We start from the raw sequence: 22,669 nt of genomic DNA, 5'->3' as shown, positions 1-22,669 counted from the left end.
GGACTTAAGCCATAGGACTGAACACAAACACTAAATTTTAAGGGTCATGGAGCTTTCCAAGATGAGGAACTAAGCTTCAAAAAGGTGTAAAAATATATTGGTGTCAGTCCTGCTAAAACAGAGAGACCAGGTTATATGGATTAGGAGTTCTCTTTCAACAGAAGCAGATGGTATAGCCCTACATCCATTGTTTTCCTCTAGAAACAGAGAAAATATAAATTAAATTTAAAATCTAGTGATCCTTGGTGGTTCTAATACAGGCATATAAAATCCTCAAACAAGATAGAAGAGAAGACAGCTTGAAATTCAGGAACCAAACATAAAGATGGATACCATCCCATGGCAGTGCTTGCCTGTGCCCCTGCTGTTGATTTTAACCCATTTTTATCATTGTTTGGTCTCTTTTTTCAGTTCTGCAGAAAATATCATGCATAGACAAAGCAATGAGATGGCATTAAAACATTTCCAGCTTCAAAGAGATGGAAAGCCTTCAAGATTAACAGCACTGATTGCAGCACTCCTGCATTCCACACTGTTCTTTCAGTTTTCCACCATTTCTTTGCAAAAAGGTGAACAGAAATTGCTTCTGATAACACCCAAGACAAGATGATTACAAAAGCTGTCCCCTGAGATTTGTTTCATGTGGAAATATGGCATTGAAATACACTTTTGTGCTGTGGCATCAAAACTTTTCTTCTTTAAAGCATGGATTTCATTTAACAATGGCCTTAAGTTGAATTTTCCGTAATTTTAAGTAAGTTGATACTCAAGCACAAAGCACTTGTTATTTATTTGAAGGTAGCTATTTGTTTCCTACCACTCTTCTCAATTCATTCCTGATAACTCAAGAATTCAAACATTGGGAACTGTGGCAGTCATAGAACCCTTGTTACCAGTTGCTGATCCATGACTTACACAATTCCTAGAGTCAGAACAAGAAGCAATTGTCTGCCAGAGAACAAGCTTGTTTGTGAACAGCCCTGTTGTTCACACAACTGTGTAAATGTGAATAAATCAAGACTCCAGCAGTTCTTGCCTCCACTCAAGCCACCTTTGTATTCCCACACATGGAAGATCCTTGCTTACATCCATTCTTCTCTTTGAAACCTCATGACTAAAACAGTATCATTTTTCCATCTGGACTGGGAATGCATACTGAAGTTTTTAATATACTCACTACTTCCCCTTCATTTGTTTCCTCTTTTTAAGAAAACATTTCATCCAGATGAAAGCAGAGTATATCTTAATCAAAATATTTCAAACACTGGCTCTGTTCATATAAATACATCTTTAAAAACAGAACAAAAAATCCCCCAAAAAATCCTCCAGAAACAAAAAGGGAAAAAAAAAGAGGAAATGTGAATTTTCCCCTGAATTAAGATGAAGGAGACAAAATGTTTTTTGTGTCTGTGCCCCTGCTTGTTATGCAAAGGACAGCTTAGCTGCAATATGAACTAAAGCATCTTCTGCAGAGGAGATGGCAACTGATGATTGCTACAAAGCACAGAAGGCTACATCATCTTGGAGGATAACAACCATTCACTACTTGATTCAGTGATGCTGAATTTGACCACCTTTTTGTATAAAAATGAAGTATCAAAAGCATAAATTAGGTTCCAAAGCTTAGTTTTCAAGCTCTTATGCGACAGCATAGATGCTTCTGGATATGTTCACCTTGTATTCATACATTCAAAACCTGTTCAGGCAAACTTCTTACAAGCCACTCAGAGTGCAAGCACAGTTTCTATTTGTCTGCATAAATAATTGTTTTGCATAAAGTGATGCATTCCACTTTATACACTACTCTCAAGCATCTCATACTTGGTGTGCTAGATCTCAAACCAGGAGAGACATATACAGACAAAATGCATTAAATCCAGATACAGTATAAACTTTAAAATTCAGCTAAGAAGGTGACCTAGCACTCGACAAGCCAAACTTAGCTATGCCATTGCTTGATTTTGCCTTCTTCTATTCAAGTAAACCTCTTTTACGCTTCCCTGATTTTTTTTTTGAGGAGCAAGCAAAGGGAAAAAAGTAGAAAGAGGTTGTTTAAAAAAATTATCAACATCACTGACACTATTTTTAAGCGGTTTTATTTAGAATACACTATTTTTAAAGCTGCTGCATTTAAAAGCAAGCTTACTTACCTTCCATAGAAATCATAAAATAAACATTTCTAAATTATCTGAATCAATTAAAGAAAGGCCACAATGAGAAGTCTACTTTTTATGTCACTTACTTGTTTCATCTATTCCAATGTCTGACATTATTAATCAATAAAAAAACAAGTAAGCATGAAAAATGGTAATCAGACCTTCTATTCCTCTGAGTCACCTTCAGGGGAAAGACGCCTATTCATCTTTGTATAGTCAAACACCTGCCATTACAGCTCTACACTTTTCACTCAAGGAGCTGCATCATTTGCAGCTGAACAATCAGGCTTGAAATTGCCAGCAGGTGATAGAAAACCAAGATACACCACAGCTAAGCAGGCTTAGCCTGACAGATCAGTTGCTCCTTATGCAGTACAAGAACATGATCGATTTAATGGTTTTCTTTACACAGACATGCAGGCATTGATTCTGAAAATCTTAAATGCTTTAAACTAAAATGTCCCGCAACTGTGCAAAGAGCACATTTTATTAACATATCTGCATCTACAGGCAACCTGTTACATACTAAGTACTCATAAGCATAGGAAACTGATTACACATACAGTAAAGTATTTGCTAAGCTAACTGAAGGTGAAAGAAGGAAAAGAATTGATTTAGCAATCAGTTTTCAGTTCACAGTTTTAGTTTTTCAGATTAAGAGTTCATTTGGGTTGAGAATATGAGAAACATTCCTAAGAAAATTGCCCTCTTTCAAAAGCGTGTTACAGAGTTCCTGTGTAACGCTGCACACAGCACAAAGAATATGCCCTCTTCAAAGCTCATGTGTGTTAATGGTTCTCAGAACAAGCTAGTACAATTTTACCTTTTTTAGATCTTCCAAAAGCATTTTTACACTCTGTGAATCCCAGAGCCTACTACAGATGATTATCTAACGTCTCATATCTGCCTTTTCTTCCCCCTCTCACAGCATGCAATTGCACAACGAGATCTTGCATTAAAGACATGGACACACATGTAAAATTCTGTTTGACATATCAGCTCCTCCAAGAAGTTGCTCATCTAGCCATCCAGTGATTAATACAATATCACATAACAAAATTCCTACAGCAAGTATATTATGGAAGAAAAAGGGATAAATTAAGGATGAAAACAGAAAGTGCAGTTCCATTTATATCAAGATTGATTTGTGTATAAAGTGACAGAGAACTCTTTACCAGCATGAAACTTCTGAAACTTTATTAATTTTAGGAAATCCAGAAATCATATTTGGAAGACTCATTTAGTGCACAAGTCCTTCTGTACATAAAGACATAGCAGTCAGGGAAAGAGTGAAGAGCTGTCAATCAGTGGCCTCTAAATAATACATTCAGTTCTTCTGTCTGCAACCTCTGTTAGTCATTTTGCCAGTTTTCGCGGGCCTGAGGGAGAAATTCTGCTCATCATCAACTCCTCTGCAAGTCCATGCACTTATGTGTAGGTTTAGTGCCTATACTGCTGCAGATGTGCAACCACTGAGAATTAGCATGCTCACTGCAAGAACAGCATAATTTCAAGATACAAAGGAGACTTAAAAAGAAAAAAAAAATGATCATTCCCTTTCTTCAACAAACTTGTATTGAAAAAAAGAAAGTGTTAAAGTGTTTCTTTGTGTTGAAAGTGAAGGACAAACTGCCTATCTCTACCACATTAGGGAACCCCTGTGAAAGCCAAAGGACACAGTGAGCATTCCTGACTGAGTCCTGCTTATCAACTGACTAAATGAAGCAAGGGCCTTCACTACCAGCTAATAAATGAGAGCCAGCTTTACTGCATCATGCTTATTTATCTGTGCTGTCACTCCTCATCAGTATACAGTGAGCACCATTAGGCAGGAAAAAAATAGACCCAAACTTTCTGACAAGCTAAGATTTTTAGTTTTATTAAAACAATAAGGAACCAAACAAATACTATTAACAGGAGAAAAAAATTATCCACATAGCCTAGAAGAGGGTATGTTTGTCAAGGTTGTACTTCCTTTTTCATGGTAACAGGTGTTTCCACTTTGAGAAACTATGTTTTTAAAGAATAACATTTTGAGAACAAATGTAAATCAGTTCATCTTCACAGTAAGTTTCCTGTTTAATTTAATACTACAAATATTATTAAATACTACAAAAATGCAAACAACAGGAGAACTTACATCCTTTTTCACCCCAGAGGATGCAAGTCTCTGTAATCCTCCATAGGGTACAAAAGGTCTGTTTCTGACGGGATCTGAACCTGAGTGAAAGTTTATGCTGCTGTCACAGCTGAGTTTGCTGCCAGGTTTCCAGGCTGTAGCTCAGCAAAGGGTTAAGAGCAGAACACTGCAGTGCTACTTCACTCTCCAGGACAGCTTAAACCTGATTCCACTTAAGATAACTGGAATCTCTTCACAAAGGCTAAGGGAAACTAGAACAGGACTTTAACATAAGAAATCCCATAATAATGACAAGCAACATCGAGTCAGGCAGAATTTAATTATTCTGAACTTTGCTAGACTCAGCCAGGGTTGATTCCTCAGTTTTTTTCATGCAGTTTCACACACAATTTGTACAGGGTTGTTGAGCAACATTGTGAATCCTTGAGGGCTATGCTGGAGAGTGGGTTAATAGTGTATTTTAAAGGAAGAACAGTACCTACTTACTATGTAAACTGGTCTTTCTGAAGCACTTGGGGCTTTCATTAGCAATGACCCTTTCCAGGGCAGGCCAGAACAATTTTACTAAAGAAATCAGCAACCATTTCTTGCACAAATGCCATCCCCAGTGGCACAGCTACAAGCTATTTTAACATTTCATTCTTTGCCTTGGGTATTTAAAGGACTTCAGCTCTTTCAAGACCAGGGCAAACAAGCAAAAGCAGCATAAATATATAATTGTGAAAAAGACCAACCTTTACATGAATCATCCTCAATGGGCTGCTTGAAAGCTGTTATGTCATTGAAAGTGCAAAGAAATAAAACCACTTTATCCTGCTCATTTCGAATTGGAGCAATTTTCACAAAGAACCAGACAGGTGTTCCTGGAAACAAACACATCAAAGAGTTGGTCAATGGCAGGCAGAACAGTAAATGTGCCAGTTCAGATGTTTACATCTCAAATCAGCCATCTGCAAAAGTTACTTTAATGTTGGCTTTTTTTACAAACGCCTATTTGGAAAAATAACAAAGCAGCTGACAAGTCTGATATTTAAGTTCTCTGCTCTGTCTCTTCTTAGCTTTTTAATCTTCCAGGAATCACCCTATTTCTGAACTTCACCTGCAAAGTTAACACTTGAACTTAAGAACTGCTTTGTGATCTCCCTAAAGAAGAGTCCCACATATTTCCAAAGGGTGCACACAACAGCGTCTTACTGGTTCTTGAATGATTTGAAAATGGGCCAGCTGTGCCTAGGACATGAGCATAACACAGAGTCTCAACTCAGGAATATGACCAGTTTGGTCAACTTTATAATTCCCTGCCAACAGGGAATGCCCTAAAAAAGACCATGCCCTAACTACTATAGTAGCCTATGTCTATCTTAAGAGCTGGGCTCCAGGAGCTCTGGCCCAGCCTGCAAAGCCCCCCATGCAAGGGAAACCCTTCACAAGCTGCTTTCAAGCTTGCCTTGGCCTGAGCCTGCTCCAAATCACTCCACTGTGAAGCAAGACTCCCCTGAATTCAGGAGAGAACAAGCCATTAGGACCAGATCACATGATGCTGTGGATGGGATCAAGTTGTACTGCATGGAACTGCACCTTTCTAATTACTGCAGCAGATGAACTGCTAATTAAACTGCTTTAGAGATTAAAGTCTACACATCACAGAAAAAGATGGTCTCACAATACGACCCTTCAGATGCTGCTGCTGCCATTTCTCCTTGACCTCTACCCACACAGATCACCTTGAGGAGAGAATCTGTCAGTCAGCCCTGCCTTTTCATATTTCTGGCAGTTCTCCTGACACTGCTGAGAAGACCCAATGAAGTTCCATGTAACAAGGCAGTGTCTACCACTCTTTTCACAGGACTCACCACTCAGTCCTGTGACTCACACTGCTTTTAGTGATATTTGAGTATAAGCTGATTGGAGAGCTCAGAACAAAGCACTTGGTCCTGTATGCAAGAACATGACCTCCCTGAAGGCACCATTTTTAAGTCTGCAGTCTTAACTTAGAGATAAAAAGATGACTTCTCCAACTCTGAGGTACATCACAGTAGGGATACTCCAGACCTCAGCCTTCAGGGAGTTTGTACATGGGTTTTCAGACTGTCCCTACACCCTCAGAGATGATGAAAACTCACCATTGCCTTTGCGAGCGCAAGAAGTAAGAGAGAAGATTCAGGGTTTCTTGCTGTGAGCAACATTTTTTCTTATACGTCCCTTTAGAGATTTGTTTGGAGAGAAAGGTCTACATACCAGGGGCCAAAATAAGATCAGCAGGAGCATGACCCTCTGGGAAAGCCAGAATAAAGAGCACCACACAATCTTTTTCACTCATGTGGCAAAGTCTGTTTTAGAAATAGTGATCTTAAAGACTATTCCTTTTCTTTCTCACTCACAGGACCCATTTCTATGCTAGTGATAAGATTCTCTTTCACCTGAATTGCTCAGTATTTTAACATGAGCATGACATGGTATATTTAATGCAATAATTTTTAGTAACAAGTGCAACTTGTGTTTCCCGGCTGTCAAAGGGTCACAAGAAAACGTCAGGTATCTTACAAGTTACTGTCCAAAAAAGGAAGCAAAGGCAGCTTTTTTCCCACCTATGTTAATATAAAAGAGATTGTTGTTACCAGGGCCTCACCTGGCTGTTTCCCAGCCTCAGTGCTGAGCAATCTTTTCTGGCTACAGAAAGGTAGGGCATCTCCAAAACCCATGGACAACTTCCATAAACCAAGTTCAATTCCTAGGGCTCCCACTGTGCCTGCATAACACACAAGCAGTTTCAAACTCTGGCTGAGATTCCATACCATATGTACAGCCACTTCTATAAACAGCAGGGCCTATGATGCATGGAGGCCTCTGCTCAAAAAGCAGAGAAATCCAGATGGAATCACTGGTGGCCATTTCTGAAATATGCCTGCATGGCAGAAAGTATTCAAGGGTCAATATATATATTATTTTAGAGTTAACATTCCTGAACAACCCCTTCCAAAAAGTATGAACAAACAAACATGCTAAGTGTGAAAGAAGATTAAGCAAAGTAACTGTGCCAGTAAAATCATCACTAACTTGCTAATGAGCTTAGAAGACACTGCCACAAAGCAGCCAACAGCAATTTTCTAGACAGTAACACCCTTTACACTACCCTTTCTCAAGAGCTCTTAAAATTGCCAATCTCAATTTCTTCTTGCCTACTTGTTTTTCCCAACTTCACATGTGAACTATTCTGAGGCTGATCAAATCCGTATCCTGCTTTTACAGAGACTCCTTGGTGACTAACTGCTTTTCATTTTACCCACTTCAACACCCTTCACTAACACTGCAACTTTTTAATCAGCCAGGATCTCCATCAACAGCCTTGCTTTTTAATCTTTATCTACATGCACTTTTTTTGATTAGGGATTTTTTTTCCCCTCCCCAAACTACTTCGTATTGTTTTACTACTTCAAGCTGCAGCTATTCTGTATGGGCTGCTCACAATATTAACCTTCATAGCACTGAGGCTGAATTACACACTCAGTTTCTTCTCTGCCTCTCATAGCCATAAAAACATACTGCTGTGCTTTTGAAGATGCTGTACTCAACACGAAATGATGCAATTCACCCTCCTATTCTGGCTATTTGTCAGATGAATGATGTCACCTTCCCTTTATGGTTATGCTATAATATGTTGTTGCAGGAATTTCCTAACATGTTCCGAATGCAGCAAGAGGACTTTTCCCAATAACCTGTCGAAGGCTGCTGCAGGGCAAGGAGCTTTTATCAGCAGGGTTTTTACTTTCTGGCTCCCTTGACTCCCACTCATGTGTTGCATTATTTATAGGAAAAAGGAAGACAAAACACTTTTTACCTAGAACCAAGTGTATAACTTAGTGATATGCCCCACAGGCTAAAAGAAAGAGCCAGATGTTCTTGACAGCCAAAAGTAGGTGTGTTTGTATTTGGGTATCCTTGTATGTGGCTATCCTTCCAGAGAGCCACCATCAGAGCAAAATCCAAAATCAGGGGGGCATGCAGGGCCTGCAGAAATCATCTTCCAGTTTAGGTTCTACACAGTAACACTACAAAGGCAGAAATAAGTCGATGGAAAATTCTGTATCTGCCTCCACAACATTGTATTTTCCCTGCAGTGCATTCCCTAACATGTTGTCAGTGTCTCTGGTGAACAGGAGACAAGTGGATATAAAAATACAGTCATGAGGTGAGAGCTCACAGTGCTGGGTTACATGGGCTTTCCACAGTGCTCCCAACCAGCAGCTCATTCACAGCAGAACTGGGATCTGAAACGTGGGAACACACCAAATGGCTCAGCCAAGAAGTGGCCATGCTCAGCTTTTGTGCTGCACGCTGGTTTAATTATCAGAAGAATTTTACTTCTTAAACAGTTTATTTAACTATTAAACAGGAAAGCCTAAAGTATAAACTACTTATAAATAGGTCGGAAACCAGAATTTCAACGTCCTACAAGCAGCCCTCATGCTCTTGGTGTCAAAGCCAACATCCCTGCTCAGCCAGACAACCATGACTAGCAAGAGGACAAAAAGACCATTTTAATGAAAAATGTGATTTTCAGATTCAGCCTGTGGTTATTCAGGCAGTGAAACTGCAGCATGTTCCAGAGTTCTCACAGCAAAACAAGTGCAACTTCCCAGTCTGCACTGATGCACAGCCACACAGAAAGTGTTTACCAGCGTTTCCAACAATATATCTACTTCTATTTACATTTTGTCTTTAGTCCTGGCAACCTCTCTCCCTGGTAAAGTTCAGTGATAATACCAGTGCACAAACAAAAAAGTAAACACTCATGAACTACATTGGCTTCTGTTGGATTTGGAATCAGCAGTGAGAGAATCCAGCCTTTGTCTGGTGGCATAGCACCAATCATGCTAGAAAAGGGAATGCCCCTCCAAAGCTGCAGGACAAGCAGTGGGGACAACTGAGAAGAAATGAAAATCTACAATGAATGCCCAATAGCAGCCATAGGAGCAGCCTGGCTCGTGGTACCAAAGGTATACATAGCCAATCCAGAATTAACAGGTGCAGCTCTTGATAGGCTTTTATGGCCTAAGCACAGTTCTTATGGTGTTGCCTTAAAGCAAAGACAATTTCAAGGGCTGTTATTCAAGTCCCAAGTCTTCTCCAGACTAACACACTCTAAATGTCTGCTTTCCTTTCAATTTCCCATCTGAAAGACAAATACTACTGTCTCTTCCCTATCCCTTTTTCCAGTCCTGTGGCTTTCAACAATGATATGCTCAGCTTCTTGCTGGGCAGGAACACCAGCATTTCACATGCTATTTGACTTTGGTTGAAGTCTTTCAGAAATTCTTACATGATCAAAGTGAGAGAGATCTTAAAGGTCTATTCCAGCCTCTCCATGAATACCATTGAGCTCTCCTAAGTTTTCCCTCCTGCCAAACAAAAATAGGCTATATGAAAATAAAAACTACTGTTTAAATGTGCTCTTTGCCCATACCTTGAGCCATTTAACCAAAGAGGCCAACTGTTTTTCAAAACTAGTTTAAATAAAACTGGAATACACAATTTTTCTTTCAACTAATTAAACCAAAATTAATTTTAAAATACAATGAAAAAATGTTTTGACAATTTAGCTGACATCTACACTGCCATTAATGAATGGGTCAAGTTTCCTCTAAGCAGCACAATCTCTGCATTACGTGATAATGTCTCAGTCAAACAGTCCTCAGACACCTATTGTCCTGAAGGGAAACAGTCTGGCAGTATGGAAATAGAAATGTGCCCTTTCTCCACCAATTCCTACATGCAGCAATGCAGACAGCAGGAATTAAGTTATATTAACAGCACGGCTGACCATTACAGCCACCCCTTTTAGGGTTTCACTTCTTCCCAGGTACTCAGTATGAGATTGTTTCTCTCTATCCCACACTGACTGAACAGTTTGTCCAATGTCAAACTAGCAACCAGCTGATGAGGTGTGATCAGAGAGTTTGGCAAGCCATTGTACCCACAAAGATTTTAACCAGGTGTTCAGAGAAGCCCGTGACATTTGACCATGCAAGACAAAGAACACAAGTCTTCCTATAGACTCTAGCTTTGAGCAGAGAGTGTGTACCAAATGAGAACAGACCAACTCAGCCTGCAGCTCACCACTCTTTTAAAGAGTAAACCTTGAAAAAACACTCCCAGCACTTTTAAAGCTGTTATCTTCGTGTCTTCTCTATCTGGTGCTTGGATGCTGTGGCACCTAATGCTTTTAAAGGTCAGATCTTTACATGCTAAGATAAGGAAAATCAATTTTAGTCCCCAAAGGTGGAATTGCTGTTCACAAGGGTTATCCTATGATACTGAAACAGCACAGCAGAAAACAAGGTTCAGCAGAGTCTTGTACTGCAGTAGTGCTGGCACAGTTCACCTGATTCTGAGCTCTCTGAAGAACAGAACATGAGTATAAGGAAGACACAGTAAAGTTTTGGAATCTTCTTTCCATCTACTGCAGGAAAAATACTTAAGGATTACTACTGGGAATTCTGTACATATTTGTGGAGATGACAGCAAGCCTTGCTTGCCAACACATTTGAAGACAATGACAAATGGGAATTACCAGTTTTATGAGTCCAAAATATTTAATTTGACCTTGCTGAAGGTAACTGAACTCACACAGATGGATTTCACAGGAGATGCAGGTGTGCATACTGCTTGACAAATAATGGAGCTACACTTCAGTGAGAGGTTGAGGAGGATACCTGTCATTTGACTCCAACACCCTCATTCTCTCCTGCTTCTGTTCCTACGCAACGATATGGGTTAGCAAAGGTTTCCATCTGGAGACACTGCAGGCACAGCACACACAAGTATAAATGGGTTTAGATGGTTTGAACAGTTATGAGAAACTCTTTTCTCATAACTGGGGTGGTGGGCAATCACAGGTCTACCACCCTGAAGTGAATTTTGCTTCCTATAAATTAGGATGGGGTGTTTGCTTTTGAACCTCTATAGAAAGCACTGGTCCCAAAGATAAATGCAAGTAGAATCTACCAAATCACTATTTTAGGCTGATTTGTCATTCTCTGACATCTGGAGACTTTCTAACACACTGAGGGAAGAAGGGAGAAGTAAGGAAGGGAGAAGATTGTGTGCACATTAAAATGAAAATTTAAAAAATCAAACAATCAAATAAAAAACCACACACACAAATATTCATGCTATTAAATTTGTTAAATGTTCAAGCACCCAGAAAATAGGGAAGTGAAGCCCAGCACAAATTGAAAGGGCATGCTAGCCTTTGGGACTCTCACCATAATATATCTACTCAGCAAAGAGCTACTGCTTTGCAGCATGCAAAATAGTTACCTACAGCCAAGCCAGCATTCTGGCAAGCATCCTGCTGGTCCTACCAGTAGAGAACTTCTGAGACACGAAAAAAAAAAGGTGTCTTGACACTCTCTCTGCAGCACAGCTGCAGACCATAAGCAATGGGAATGCCTCTGCTCAGACAGGGGACACTTGAAGACTCTTTCTAACTCTTGATGCACTTCACCTTTGATGAGTTCACCCCACTTCAAATATTCTTCCACTAAAGTGGGTCAAGTACTGCATAGAAAAGGGGGTTAGATTTCAATTGGACACCACATGTTCAGGGGCAGATAGAAGCAAGTGAATTTTGTATTCTTACAAAAATATACTTCATCAGTAATGAAAGCAAATGCATATAGAACAAGCCTGCTTTTTCATTGCTTGTATGCCAGACCTACATTGTAGACTAAATACAAGACAAAGAAAATCCAAGTATAATTTATTCAGCCATTTTTAACTCATGAGGCTGACCATAAAGTGTAAAAACAACAAATGGCTGTCAAAGTCTCATAAGAAGTTAAATGTTTAAAACACATCAATTCAAGTAAGGTAAGATATGACTAAGGCTAGATATAAAGTATTTTCTAATACATAAGCTGTACCCTTCCTTGCAATAAGTTCATTTATCTCCGCTGACTTCAGATTTAGTAATGTTTTCATTTTTCCATATAAAAATAAACAATACTTCCAGCATCACTGGGTGCTCACATCTAATTAAACAATGGAACTGAAGCTCTCGTGTGAAATTACTGTCAGTCTGTCTGTTGTCATTTTGCAGTCCTGATTAAAGAAAGCTTTCACTTTGTCTCCTTCCAGGTATGACAATGAATCCCCACTGAATGCAACTGGATGGCATCAAAGCAGCAATGACAAAAATCTGGTGGCTATGCACCTGTTTGCTCTAATTGCTTCCAATTATCCTGAAAAAGCTCTGTATTTCTGGGAAGCAATTCTTCCAGAGAATAACAATGATTTTTACATATCTGCTAAGTTATCAAGGGCCTAGCCCAAGGAATCATCAAATCTCTATCACATCTTAATTTCAAGTTCTGAAAACAGGGAGTGCAGTCACTTTTGGATGTGGGGAGGAGTGAACAAACAAGGGAAGGCAGGGTAGAGGCAGCATCCATAAATGCCAACATGCTGAAGGCAGGAAATTGTATGTTGTTTCTAGAGTTAATACTGTGAACTGCAATGAAGTTTGTGGATATACTGTACCTATCAACAGCTGGATGGGGTGTTCTTATCACGCAACCAAGTAAATACTAACACTGGGTCACCACCATGGAGAGTGCCATGTTAAAAAAAAAATAGCCTATCACTTCCAGTAACATCATCAAATGTCTCAATCTGCTTTGACATGTAAGACCAGGGAATAATTGTTTCTCAGAGAAAGAAAAAAATAGCTGTTCCCAAAAGCACAAGATTGACTTGCACTACAGACATCATTATTAACTCAAGACTCCTATTTTGTTTTCTTTTGTTCCTCCAAAAGGTTAGAGACTGTACTGGTAAAACAGCCAGAATTACATTAAATGTGCAGGCTGTGGAAAATGTACCAATTACCCAACAACTCAAAACTGGGAAAAAAAAATTGCTATTTGTCATGTCTGTTAGTTTATAAAGAGGCAGTAGACAGGTAAAGAACAAGAAAAATCTATTTTCCTGGTTAATTTGAAAAAGAAAAATAGAATGAGGAAAGAACAGAGAGACCAAACAGAAGAAACAAAGAACAGGAAAAAAGATGTCTAACAAAATTCGGGGTCCTTTCCCAAGCTTTCAAACTGAGAGCAAGTTAGAACCAATCAGGTTCATTATCTGAACCATTGCCACAGTTGCAGGCAGATGTAAGGCGACCACAAAGGAAAGGCCACTAAGCAGTCTGGGTGCTAAAGTGACTGGTAAATACGACAGTGTTTTTCTGTGATGTGCCTTATATTGAGAAAAAGTTCCAGGATGTCCCCTTTCTGAAATTTTTCAGTTAAAACTCTCTTGTGTTATTAGTCAGTCTCTGTAACAGTAGTTAATGTATCTCTAAAGCTGCAAATCTAACAAACATTAGGTGCTCTGCAGTTTGTTAAACTTGAAAGCAAGCTCTGTGCTTCCCTTTTTCCCATGCCTGTGACCCTCTGTGTGCAGAGCAGAGCCGTGGCAGCTCCGTCCTTCACGTCACACAGCACAGTTACTGCACAGCTGGGCTTCATTCCAGGCCACCTCTCCTGCACAGGAGCAGTGCACAGCAGGGCAGGAAACACTCCTCACTCCATGGGTACCTTGCTCGAAATCTGCATAAAAGACAGAGAGGCCCCAGCCTCCACTGTAGGCCATATGCTGCAGCGTGACAGAAGAGTGGCTGCATCGTCTCTCGGTGCCAAATCGCTGATAACTAAGAGAGAATTCCTGACTCTCCCAGATCCCAGGACTGCAGCTTATTTACTTGGGTTTGGATGCATAGATGTGAGCTGCATATGGTCCCCATGGCCACAAACTGAGCTAGGAACAGAAATCAGCTTTTAGAAAATAGGTAAATATTGGAGGCAGGTAGCCCTAGGAGGAAAGCAGCACAAAGCAGGGCCATACAGACTGCATACAGGCAGTACCAGCTTCATTGTTAGAAGGCAAAATTGTTAAGAGCAAAATAAGTTACAGAATGCAATTTTTTCAGCTTAACATCTGGCTGGGCTGAAGACCTCAGTGTATTCACACTTCAGGTGACACAGATTAAGTAGATTATCTTCATTAATGAAGATGAAAATAACTGCATGACACAGTCCACACTAGGTGAGACACCAAGTTTGGGGCAAGTTCATCTGCTGATAGGTGCAGTTACAGACAGACTGAAGTTCCTAGGAAAAAAATAATGTGCCAATTAAGGATTTTTTGTCCAAAACAAAAGACATTTCATCTGAAAACATTAGAAGTAGTTCAGATTCTAAAACAAAAGATGGGTTCTTTTTATTCCAAAATTACTATTGACTGGCTTTGCTATATCAATTTGTCAAAAACTGAGAAAGTATGTTCTCTGTAGTGGAAACTTGCCTAAACCTAGCTTGTGTACTACCATTGTTGATGGAACCTTCAGTGTTGTCTTAAAGCATCACACACAGATTACTCTAAATGTCAGAACAAATTAGAAAGCTTCCTCTGCCTCCCTGAGTGACTTTCATCTCTAATGTTCTCATTTCTCCCTTTCAGATCAAGTGGCAGAACTGGGGCTTATTTAGCCCCAGATAAAGCACTGTCCTCCAGGGTGACAGAATTGCAGTTTACAGTACAATTAGGAACACCTTTACACACCTCCATTAATGAACAAACCAATTGACTACTTACTGTTCTTCTTGTACATCAAGATTTCAAAGGAGTTCATCTCATAGTTCTCAAATGTTTGCCGGACCTTGTCGATTGTATCTTTGTCTGTCAGCTCTCCATACATAAAACTGCAAATAAAGGGAGAAATTCCAGTCAGATACCAGACAAAGACACAAAGCCATTTGTTTACTGTGTAAAAAGGACCCATTTAGAAATGGCTCTTCTTTGATTTTGTTTCACCTGGAAAGCACATTTGACAGATGTAGCCCCAGGAGACAAAATACAAAACTGGAATAAACAGATTACTTTTCTCCTCAAGTAACAGGCACAACACTACAAGTTATTTAACAGAAAATAAATCTGTTCTCAAATACCTGCAGGTGCTGCTTTTTTGCATAACTTCTGCTCTGTGATATCCTGATAACTTGCAAAATCCATCGTTGCTGTAGACAATGGGCCAATCCACGATCTGGGCATTACCCAGGACAAAATTAGTATCTGTTTGAAAAAACACATCAGTTAGACATTAGTCAAAGCTATGGTTGCATTAGAGGAAATACTCATTTCAGAACCCAATCCCAATCGCTTCAGCCCCTGCACAATTTTCCCAGCTATCATTCCCACTGCAGTGAACAGGATTATTCCTGATTTTAATTTTAAGTAAATTTTTATTTTTAAAGAAGTGGTAATTACTCAGACAGAGCATAAATAAAACACATGATGGTTAAGCAGGTAAAATTCATCTCTTGACTGAGGACAGATCCACCAAACTGTTTCCCTCTGTGCCACATGCAGTGATCCACATGACACTGAGTTTGAAGGTGAAGCCTCTGACAGGTGGCCAAACCAACCCATGAGTGATACTTCTCCTCCCTGAATGCAGGCACAGGGGCTCCTCTCAACACTGCCCTCACTGCTGGCCACACAAGCCCAAACACTCGTGTACAGCACAGCACTCCAAACTAAGGGCTAGCAATTACACCAGCAGAAGGAACTCCTTGTTTGCAATACAAGCCAGAAGCAGTTTCAATCAGTACAAAAAAAAAACCCCAAAACAACCAAGCAGGATTCACGCCTCCATTCTTGCTGGGGCTGTGCGTGCCACAATTTTATGCTTGCCAACTCAAACCTACACCTGTGCCAAAACAGACAGCAGTGCTGCTCCCTGGGCACTGGCAGGCAGCAGGAGATGGTGGCTCCTGACACAGCTGCAAAGACCCTCTGGCTTTTGGAAGAAAGGCTGGGCACCCACATGAGATCAAGAGGCACTCATTTTTAAGGAGAGCCCTTACGGGAGTCCAACACACTGCCTACTTTTCAGTAGCAACTCCCAGCTGCTCACACATCCATACAGCTCATTAATGCTCCCTCCAAACAAATGACATTTTACCTATTAATTGCAGGGAGTTTAGTTTGCATCAAGTTCCCCTTTCAAAATCTTTCACCCCAAACTTCAAGTGGGTTTCAATAAAGCAGTCCTGTATTTAGCTAAATCCACTGCCCAATTCCACAAGCATGATCAAGTGTATTTTTACACACTCTTTAGAATGAAATACACCAGTAATATAACTTCAGGATATTTTAGCTGCTTTGTTCCTCACAGCCTCTTTTAAATACCATGGGTTTTGCTTAGTTGAAGTACTTTCTGCCCAAAACACAACTCTTTTACCCCTTCCTACGAGTAAGTAAATCAAGTCATTTCTCACTGCTAAAGCAAGTGCTTTTGATTGTCTGTTATAAACACTACATTAGACTGTGTTAGGATATTTTAAAATTTCATCAGGAAGTACAGAAAACGACCAAAAAAAAGGCAAATACAAATGTTAGGTGGGCTCCTGCCCTGATCTGAATAGCGTTATTCCATGCATGAATTGCATCAGAATTGCTTCTGACTGCCTTCCCTTCTCAAAAAGTAACTTTCCCTTCTCTCCACTTCCTAAAGAGTTCCTGTTAAGAATTTGCCTCCCTTTCACACTTAAACCTTATTGTTTTCAGATAAATAATCTCTTGGGTTTTTTTCATTGAAGGCTATATAGGACACATTTCTGATAACCATCACTGTGATAATACTACTTTTATCTAGCCTTGCAAGGCTTCTGTGAGTTACAACAATGCTCTTATCTCCTATTTATAGGTGAAAACAAAGCCCTAAATCCACAAGGGATTTAAGCTCCAAAAGTTGAGACTGCAAGAGTCTAGTCCCTGATGCCCAGCTCTCAAGGACTTGGGAGCTGGAAGCTCTGTGAGCACTGCTGGAGAGGAGAACTAAAAAGCTTTAGCACAGCAAATAGAAATCTGACCAAGTTAAATCACAGAAAACAATGAAAAAGGGGGATATTTTAAGGCTGTTTTTTTCCCTTTCCCATGTTTGTTACAATACCTAATATTTTAACATAAGCCCAGTTCTCATAGTTAATACTCAATTCTTTGCCATTATTGCAGGAGCTGAAGAATCGTGTTCCCACTTATGTTTTTGGCCCAGCAAAGCCCATGACAGTTTCCAAAGGATGCATAGAGAGCATGCACACATTTCCCTCCCTAAGCAGCAGTTTGGACATTCTCCTAGAAGATAAGGCTACCTTAGGGCAGTGAAAGCTCGACATTATTTCAGCTCTCAAATGACTGTTCTAATCATCAAGCCACCACAGCAAATAGATGTCAATACCCTCATCACAGGAGTTTTTAAGTCAGTATGACTTGGCTGTTGTATTTTATGCACCCCTATTAGCCAGCACTGGGTGAGCTTCTCTAGCCTGTAGAGGTACAATGTTTCATCAGAGTCCAGGCTGGATTTAGTTGTGAGTCAGAAGCAAGCTGGGAGATCATTATGTACCCATAAAACTCTAAAGGAAAAATTTTGCACAACTATCAACCAAAGAACAAGTCAGAGATGCTGATGATCCCATTGTTTCTGAAGTGTCTCTCCCTTCTAGCTAATTCAAACTTCATGCATCTTGACCTTTCTTTGATCCAGGCTTTACATAGCTGACAAACACATCTCATTTCTTGAGAAGGGTCTCTGACAACACTGTTTTGCCTGTGTGAACACTGGCAAGACACAGCATAAAATAAGGACTCCCACTTCTAACTCCAGCGCACAGCCTAGGAGTAGAAGGGCTGTCCTCGCTGCTATCATTTACATTCAATTGCAGTGACAGCCCTGACAATGTGCTGCTTGGGGACAGCTCATAACCTGGTCATTTTTCCTAACATAAGAAAATACTGAATAACATCCACTGAGGCAAATACTGCCATTGCATCTGCAGGGACACAGGGTCCCTGAGACCAGGAAACAGCTGTGGCTTTGTTACACAACAAGCACGAGGGATGCTCTAGTGAACTCTGAGTATCACAGAGCAGAGACTCTTGGGGACTCACAAGTGGGTCAGCAAGGCCAGGAAAGGAGCTGGCCAGAGGAACACCATGAAGAAATCTATTGCTAAATTCTCTTCAAAGACAGGGATGAAATGGACATAATAGTAATAGCAGCAGTATCAAAACTATTTGGTGACTTGAAAGGACTCAGTGAACTCCCCTACCTGAAAATCAATTTCTATCACAATGGCAGCTGTGTTAGCAGCACTACCTGGCCCAAGAAGAAACTGTAAGCATCACTGGCCCTTCCTATGAGCTAGAACTAGAGAGAGCAGGCTCATATAAGACCTGGGCTTCTGGCTTGTGCTGAATTGCTGACTTTGGCACAGTCTGAACAAGACCAAGGAAATATGCAGAGGAAATATGCAGAGGTGCAGCACAGAGCACAATGTGCTGCAGAAACACAAGTAAGAGCTGTAACATCACAAAGGCAGCACAATTACTTGCATGAGTAGGGCAGGCTTCTGCAGCATGGATTACTTTGTGAAGTGCATCACTTCCTATTTTCTAGCCTGCATTTTCCCCAGGTTAGTTCTGCTCACTGCAGTATACCTACGTCAGCATCTACACACTCAAATGTCAGATCCAGTTTGGGTTATCACTTTAAAGTAGACATGGCCACTTAAAAGCAACAAGAAAAACATTTTAGCTCCTTCCAAAATGTAAGAATGGATTTCACTCAGTCACTGAAACCAGTACTTTTCTCCACTTAGAAAACACACCATCACAGAAGAATCAGAAAATGTCTTTCTAAATAAACTTGGTCCTTTTAACACTAACAATCACAGGTGTCTAGAGCATCCATTTTACCAAAACTACTCTATCTACTGAATCCTACTGTTATATTTAGTACTGTGTTTAACCAAAACTGTCCATCAGCTTCCAGAATTCCTGTAGATAAGTTGCACTCACAGACATTTATCTGGCCAGGACTAACTGACTAAGGAGTGTTCACCTCCTTGCATGAACGTGGAGCAAGTCACTGAAACGTTTTCCCCCTACCATTCATTGCCCTGCACAGCTACATATTCACTACCGCTGCATCCCAGCCTCTCCTGTAGCATGGATCTTGCCAAGCTGAGACAACCCCCCTGCCACCTCTTTCCAGAGGCCAGCAGACAGGTTCTACCTTCCCAGTCCCACCAGTGATGCCCAGGTCCTCTTCTGGGAAACAGTGGCAGAAGGTCAGAGACCAACAGACAGACATACTCCCACAGCACTGCCAGACACATTCCCACACTGAAGGTGTTCCCTCATTGCACAGGGGAAGCTGAGGGGAAGCCTCTGCCCAGGCAGTCCTAGTCCTGGTAACAGGAGAGGCTGGTGCCCACTGCACTTTCCCATGTTTGGGTCAGTCAAATCCCCCAGGGTGCTTGGGTTTGTGTAGTGCACAAATGGGATTTAAATATATTAATATATTTCCCCACAGTCATCATACAAATACAACACTCAAAAGGTTTGTTCCCAATCTATTCCCCCTTGAGGAAAAGGAGAACCAGGCTCAGTATGGTGGGAAGGCTTGCTCCTCACCAAACTTGCTTGTTCTCCCATGAGAGAGAAGGGAAGAGGGAAAGGGAAAGAAGAAGGAGAAGAGAAGGGGAAGAGAAGGAGAAGAGAAGGAGAAGGAGGAGATTGCCCTCCTCATTGGAGACCACAGCCTCCCTCATGTTGGGTGATGACAGCCCTGGTTATTGAGACCAGCAGGTCTTTTTTTATCCTGTCTCAAACTCTTCCCATGGATCTTCAGGGCAGCAAACCTAGTTCTTTAGCACTAACAAGCACAAACCACTCCTGCAGCAGCTGCTTCCATCTAACTAACAGGTTTGCTTCCATCACATGTGTCTCTCACCCTCCCCACGGAACAGGGTAGAGGATACAGCTACTGCTGCCTGAGATGGGCACAGAACAGCAGAGATGCTGTGTCACAGCCAGGGTATGAAATGTGCAGCAGGCAAAAATCATGTGCTGCTGTCATAGCAGTAAAGATTGTATCATGCAGCTTAAGGACAAGGGACACGTGGTATCTACAAACTTGTGACTTTGCATAACAAACAGCATCATTTGGAAACTGGGGGAAATGAGATTGCATCATTTCTGTCTAACTTCTTACCAGAGCATAGAAATTAATTGTGTATAAGTAGGCCTGTCAAAATTGCTAACAAAGGATAGGTATATATAAATCTTTGCTCATGTTTAGTCTTAGCTTTGAAAAAAAAAAGTAAACTAGAAGCACTTAGTCACACTGATTAGTTACATTGTTCAGATGTAATTCCTGAGATCAAAATATGGCCCTAAGTCAGTTCAAATAATTCACACTGAATTTCAAGTATTTATTCAATCCTTTCTTTGCACACATGTGATTTGAGATTTGCACTTCTGGGACCAACCACATTTTCATCCTAACAGAAGTGGTGTAACTGTAGTCAGAGCAAGTACAGACCTGCTCAAATGACAGAAAGACTATTCATATGGTAAAATAAAAATAATAAGGAATAATTCTGCTCTTCCACCCACATCCTCCTGTGGAAGCCAGTGGTGTTACACCAATACTCACATTCACTCAGTATCCCCTTGTATTCATCCCTACAGTGGAAGTGCTTCAGTGCTTAAATATCCCATTGAACAACTTGATCATTCTATAGGATAATGATATAGTGGCCTCAAAATCATCTATCCTTAATATTGAGGTCAAAATTTTTCAGCTCACTGTAATACAAAAAACATAAACTCCAATAGATAGGTTCATTTGGGCTGTTTTATAAAAGTTTTATATAACTATTTAATTTCCAAACCAAAATTGATTTAAAAGTTCCTTAGTTGCTACAGCATGAGCACAATTCCCTAAATACAGATATTTCATGTTTATGCAAACATGACTTACACTGTCATGTGTACACCAGAGCAAAGTGCAAGCGCAAGTTGAAAAGAATTATTAAAAAATTGGTTTCATCAGTCTTTCCACAAATAACAAGAGACTCCAACTAAAGCAACAACTTTAAGTGAGTCACTTTAAATCATTACAGAAAATGAATGCTAATTGCAGACAGCAGAATAGACAAAAAACTACATTTTCCATCTCAACATTCTTACTTTGCATTGTTATAGAAAATATTTCATGGCAGGCATCTACCATGAGAAAAGCTTAAATTGAAAATTATGCATCATTCTAACACTTGTAGCTATAAAATCTCCATAATTATCTATATTTTTAAAATAAAGCATATTACTGCAGAATAACAGAACAAGAATAGCTGAAATTGCACCAAAGGTGTCATATGTATTTTATGGACAGCATGATTTGTCACCTGTCCTTGAAGTACTGTCCATATTGAGAAACGTTAAAAATCCAGCACAACCCCCTCAAAAACCCCCCAAAAATAAACACTAAAACACAAATCCCACAACATTTACACACATGTGATGTTAGAATGAGATGATTAGATGATTTTCAGAAATGAGAAAGTTCATCAGCAGGTAAGAGTCAGACATTGCACCACTCTTATTAAAGGACAAAACCACTGTTTAGCAGTGAGGGTTCATCATTCAGCTGGTCAGGGGGTTTGTTTTTCCCATGCCATATGAGATGAACACTAATCCAGAAAAGGCATACTTTAGTTGCATCAATTATGAGTCTTTCTTTAGTTTAAAGAAGCCATTTGATTTACTGATTATAGCCCTAACTCCCCACTCACTTTTATCTATGAGTTACAAAAATGCATTAACCAATTCTCCAACGAGTGGGTTTCATGAAGACTTGTTTTATAATCTTGTTCTAGGATTTAATGCAAAACTGGATTGATACATTGAATTATCACAGGAGAAGTTCTTGAGCTTCCAGAACATTATTTTTAAAGCACATTACCTGTCATCTCTGTGCTGTACATTTTTTCCCTTACTATCTATAAAAGTAATTTTAACAAAATCAGGCCGTACATTCCTAAATGCATAAAAGTGCACACTCAGAACTAGACTTCTGGCCTAGTAAAAGCCAGCAGAAAAAAAAAACATTTTACATTCTATTCCAGTGATACTGAGAAAAAAAGACTGTCAGTAGTGAATAGGTATTTCAACGTACTGATCAACTGTGAGAAAAGCATGGATGAAAATGTATATGAAAATATATGTGTCTGCAGTCTAGTTGTTAACATGGGAAAGAAGGAAGATCAGGAAGCAATAAAACCCATTGTTTCATTCTCTTCTCGGATAATGTCCTTAACACAGAACCTACAAGCTGTCCTCTTGCAGTTTCTGAAGGTCTGCTGTTTTCATTCCTCATTCTCTGTTAAGTTTCCTTTGCATTTTTCTCTGGCTGAACACAAAAACAGTCTTTTCAGTTTCAGAAGTGTTTACAATAAAGTTAATTTCT

The 22,669-nt window shown here is 40.0% G+C and overlaps 1 protein-coding gene across 2 annotated transcripts in view; it reads right to left on the bottom strand.

The window, feature by feature from the left end:
- The window catches only part of KCNH1 (potassium voltage-gated channel subfamily H member 1), a 180,121-nt gene that overhangs the window by 153,512 nt on the left and 3,940 nt on the right, over window positions 1–22,669 (bottom strand). For both annotated transcript variants that reach the window (XM_071426719.1, XM_071426708.1), the window contains exons 2-4: window positions 15,303–15,426; window positions 14,950–15,056; window positions 5,031–5,159 (exon numbers count right to left, since the gene is read on the bottom strand). In XM_071426719.1, the coding sequence (XP_071282820.1) occupies window positions 5,031–5,159; window positions 14,950–15,056; window positions 15,303–15,426 (360 nt within the window). The remainder of the gene's footprint in view (window positions 1–5,030; window positions 5,160–14,949; window positions 15,057–15,302; window positions 15,427–22,669) is intronic.

The sequence above is a fragment of the Agelaius tricolor genome, unplaced genomic scaffold (genome assembly GCF_023055355.1).
Source record: "Agelaius tricolor isolate 1412-34295 unplaced genomic scaffold, bAgeTri1.0.p SCAF_1, whole genome shotgun sequence".
NCBI lineage: Eukaryota > Metazoa > Chordata > Aves > Passeriformes > Icteridae > Agelaius > Agelaius tricolor.
The sequence above is the reverse complement of the archived record's forward strand: the minus strand, read 5'-3'. Positions and strand labels throughout refer to the sequence as shown.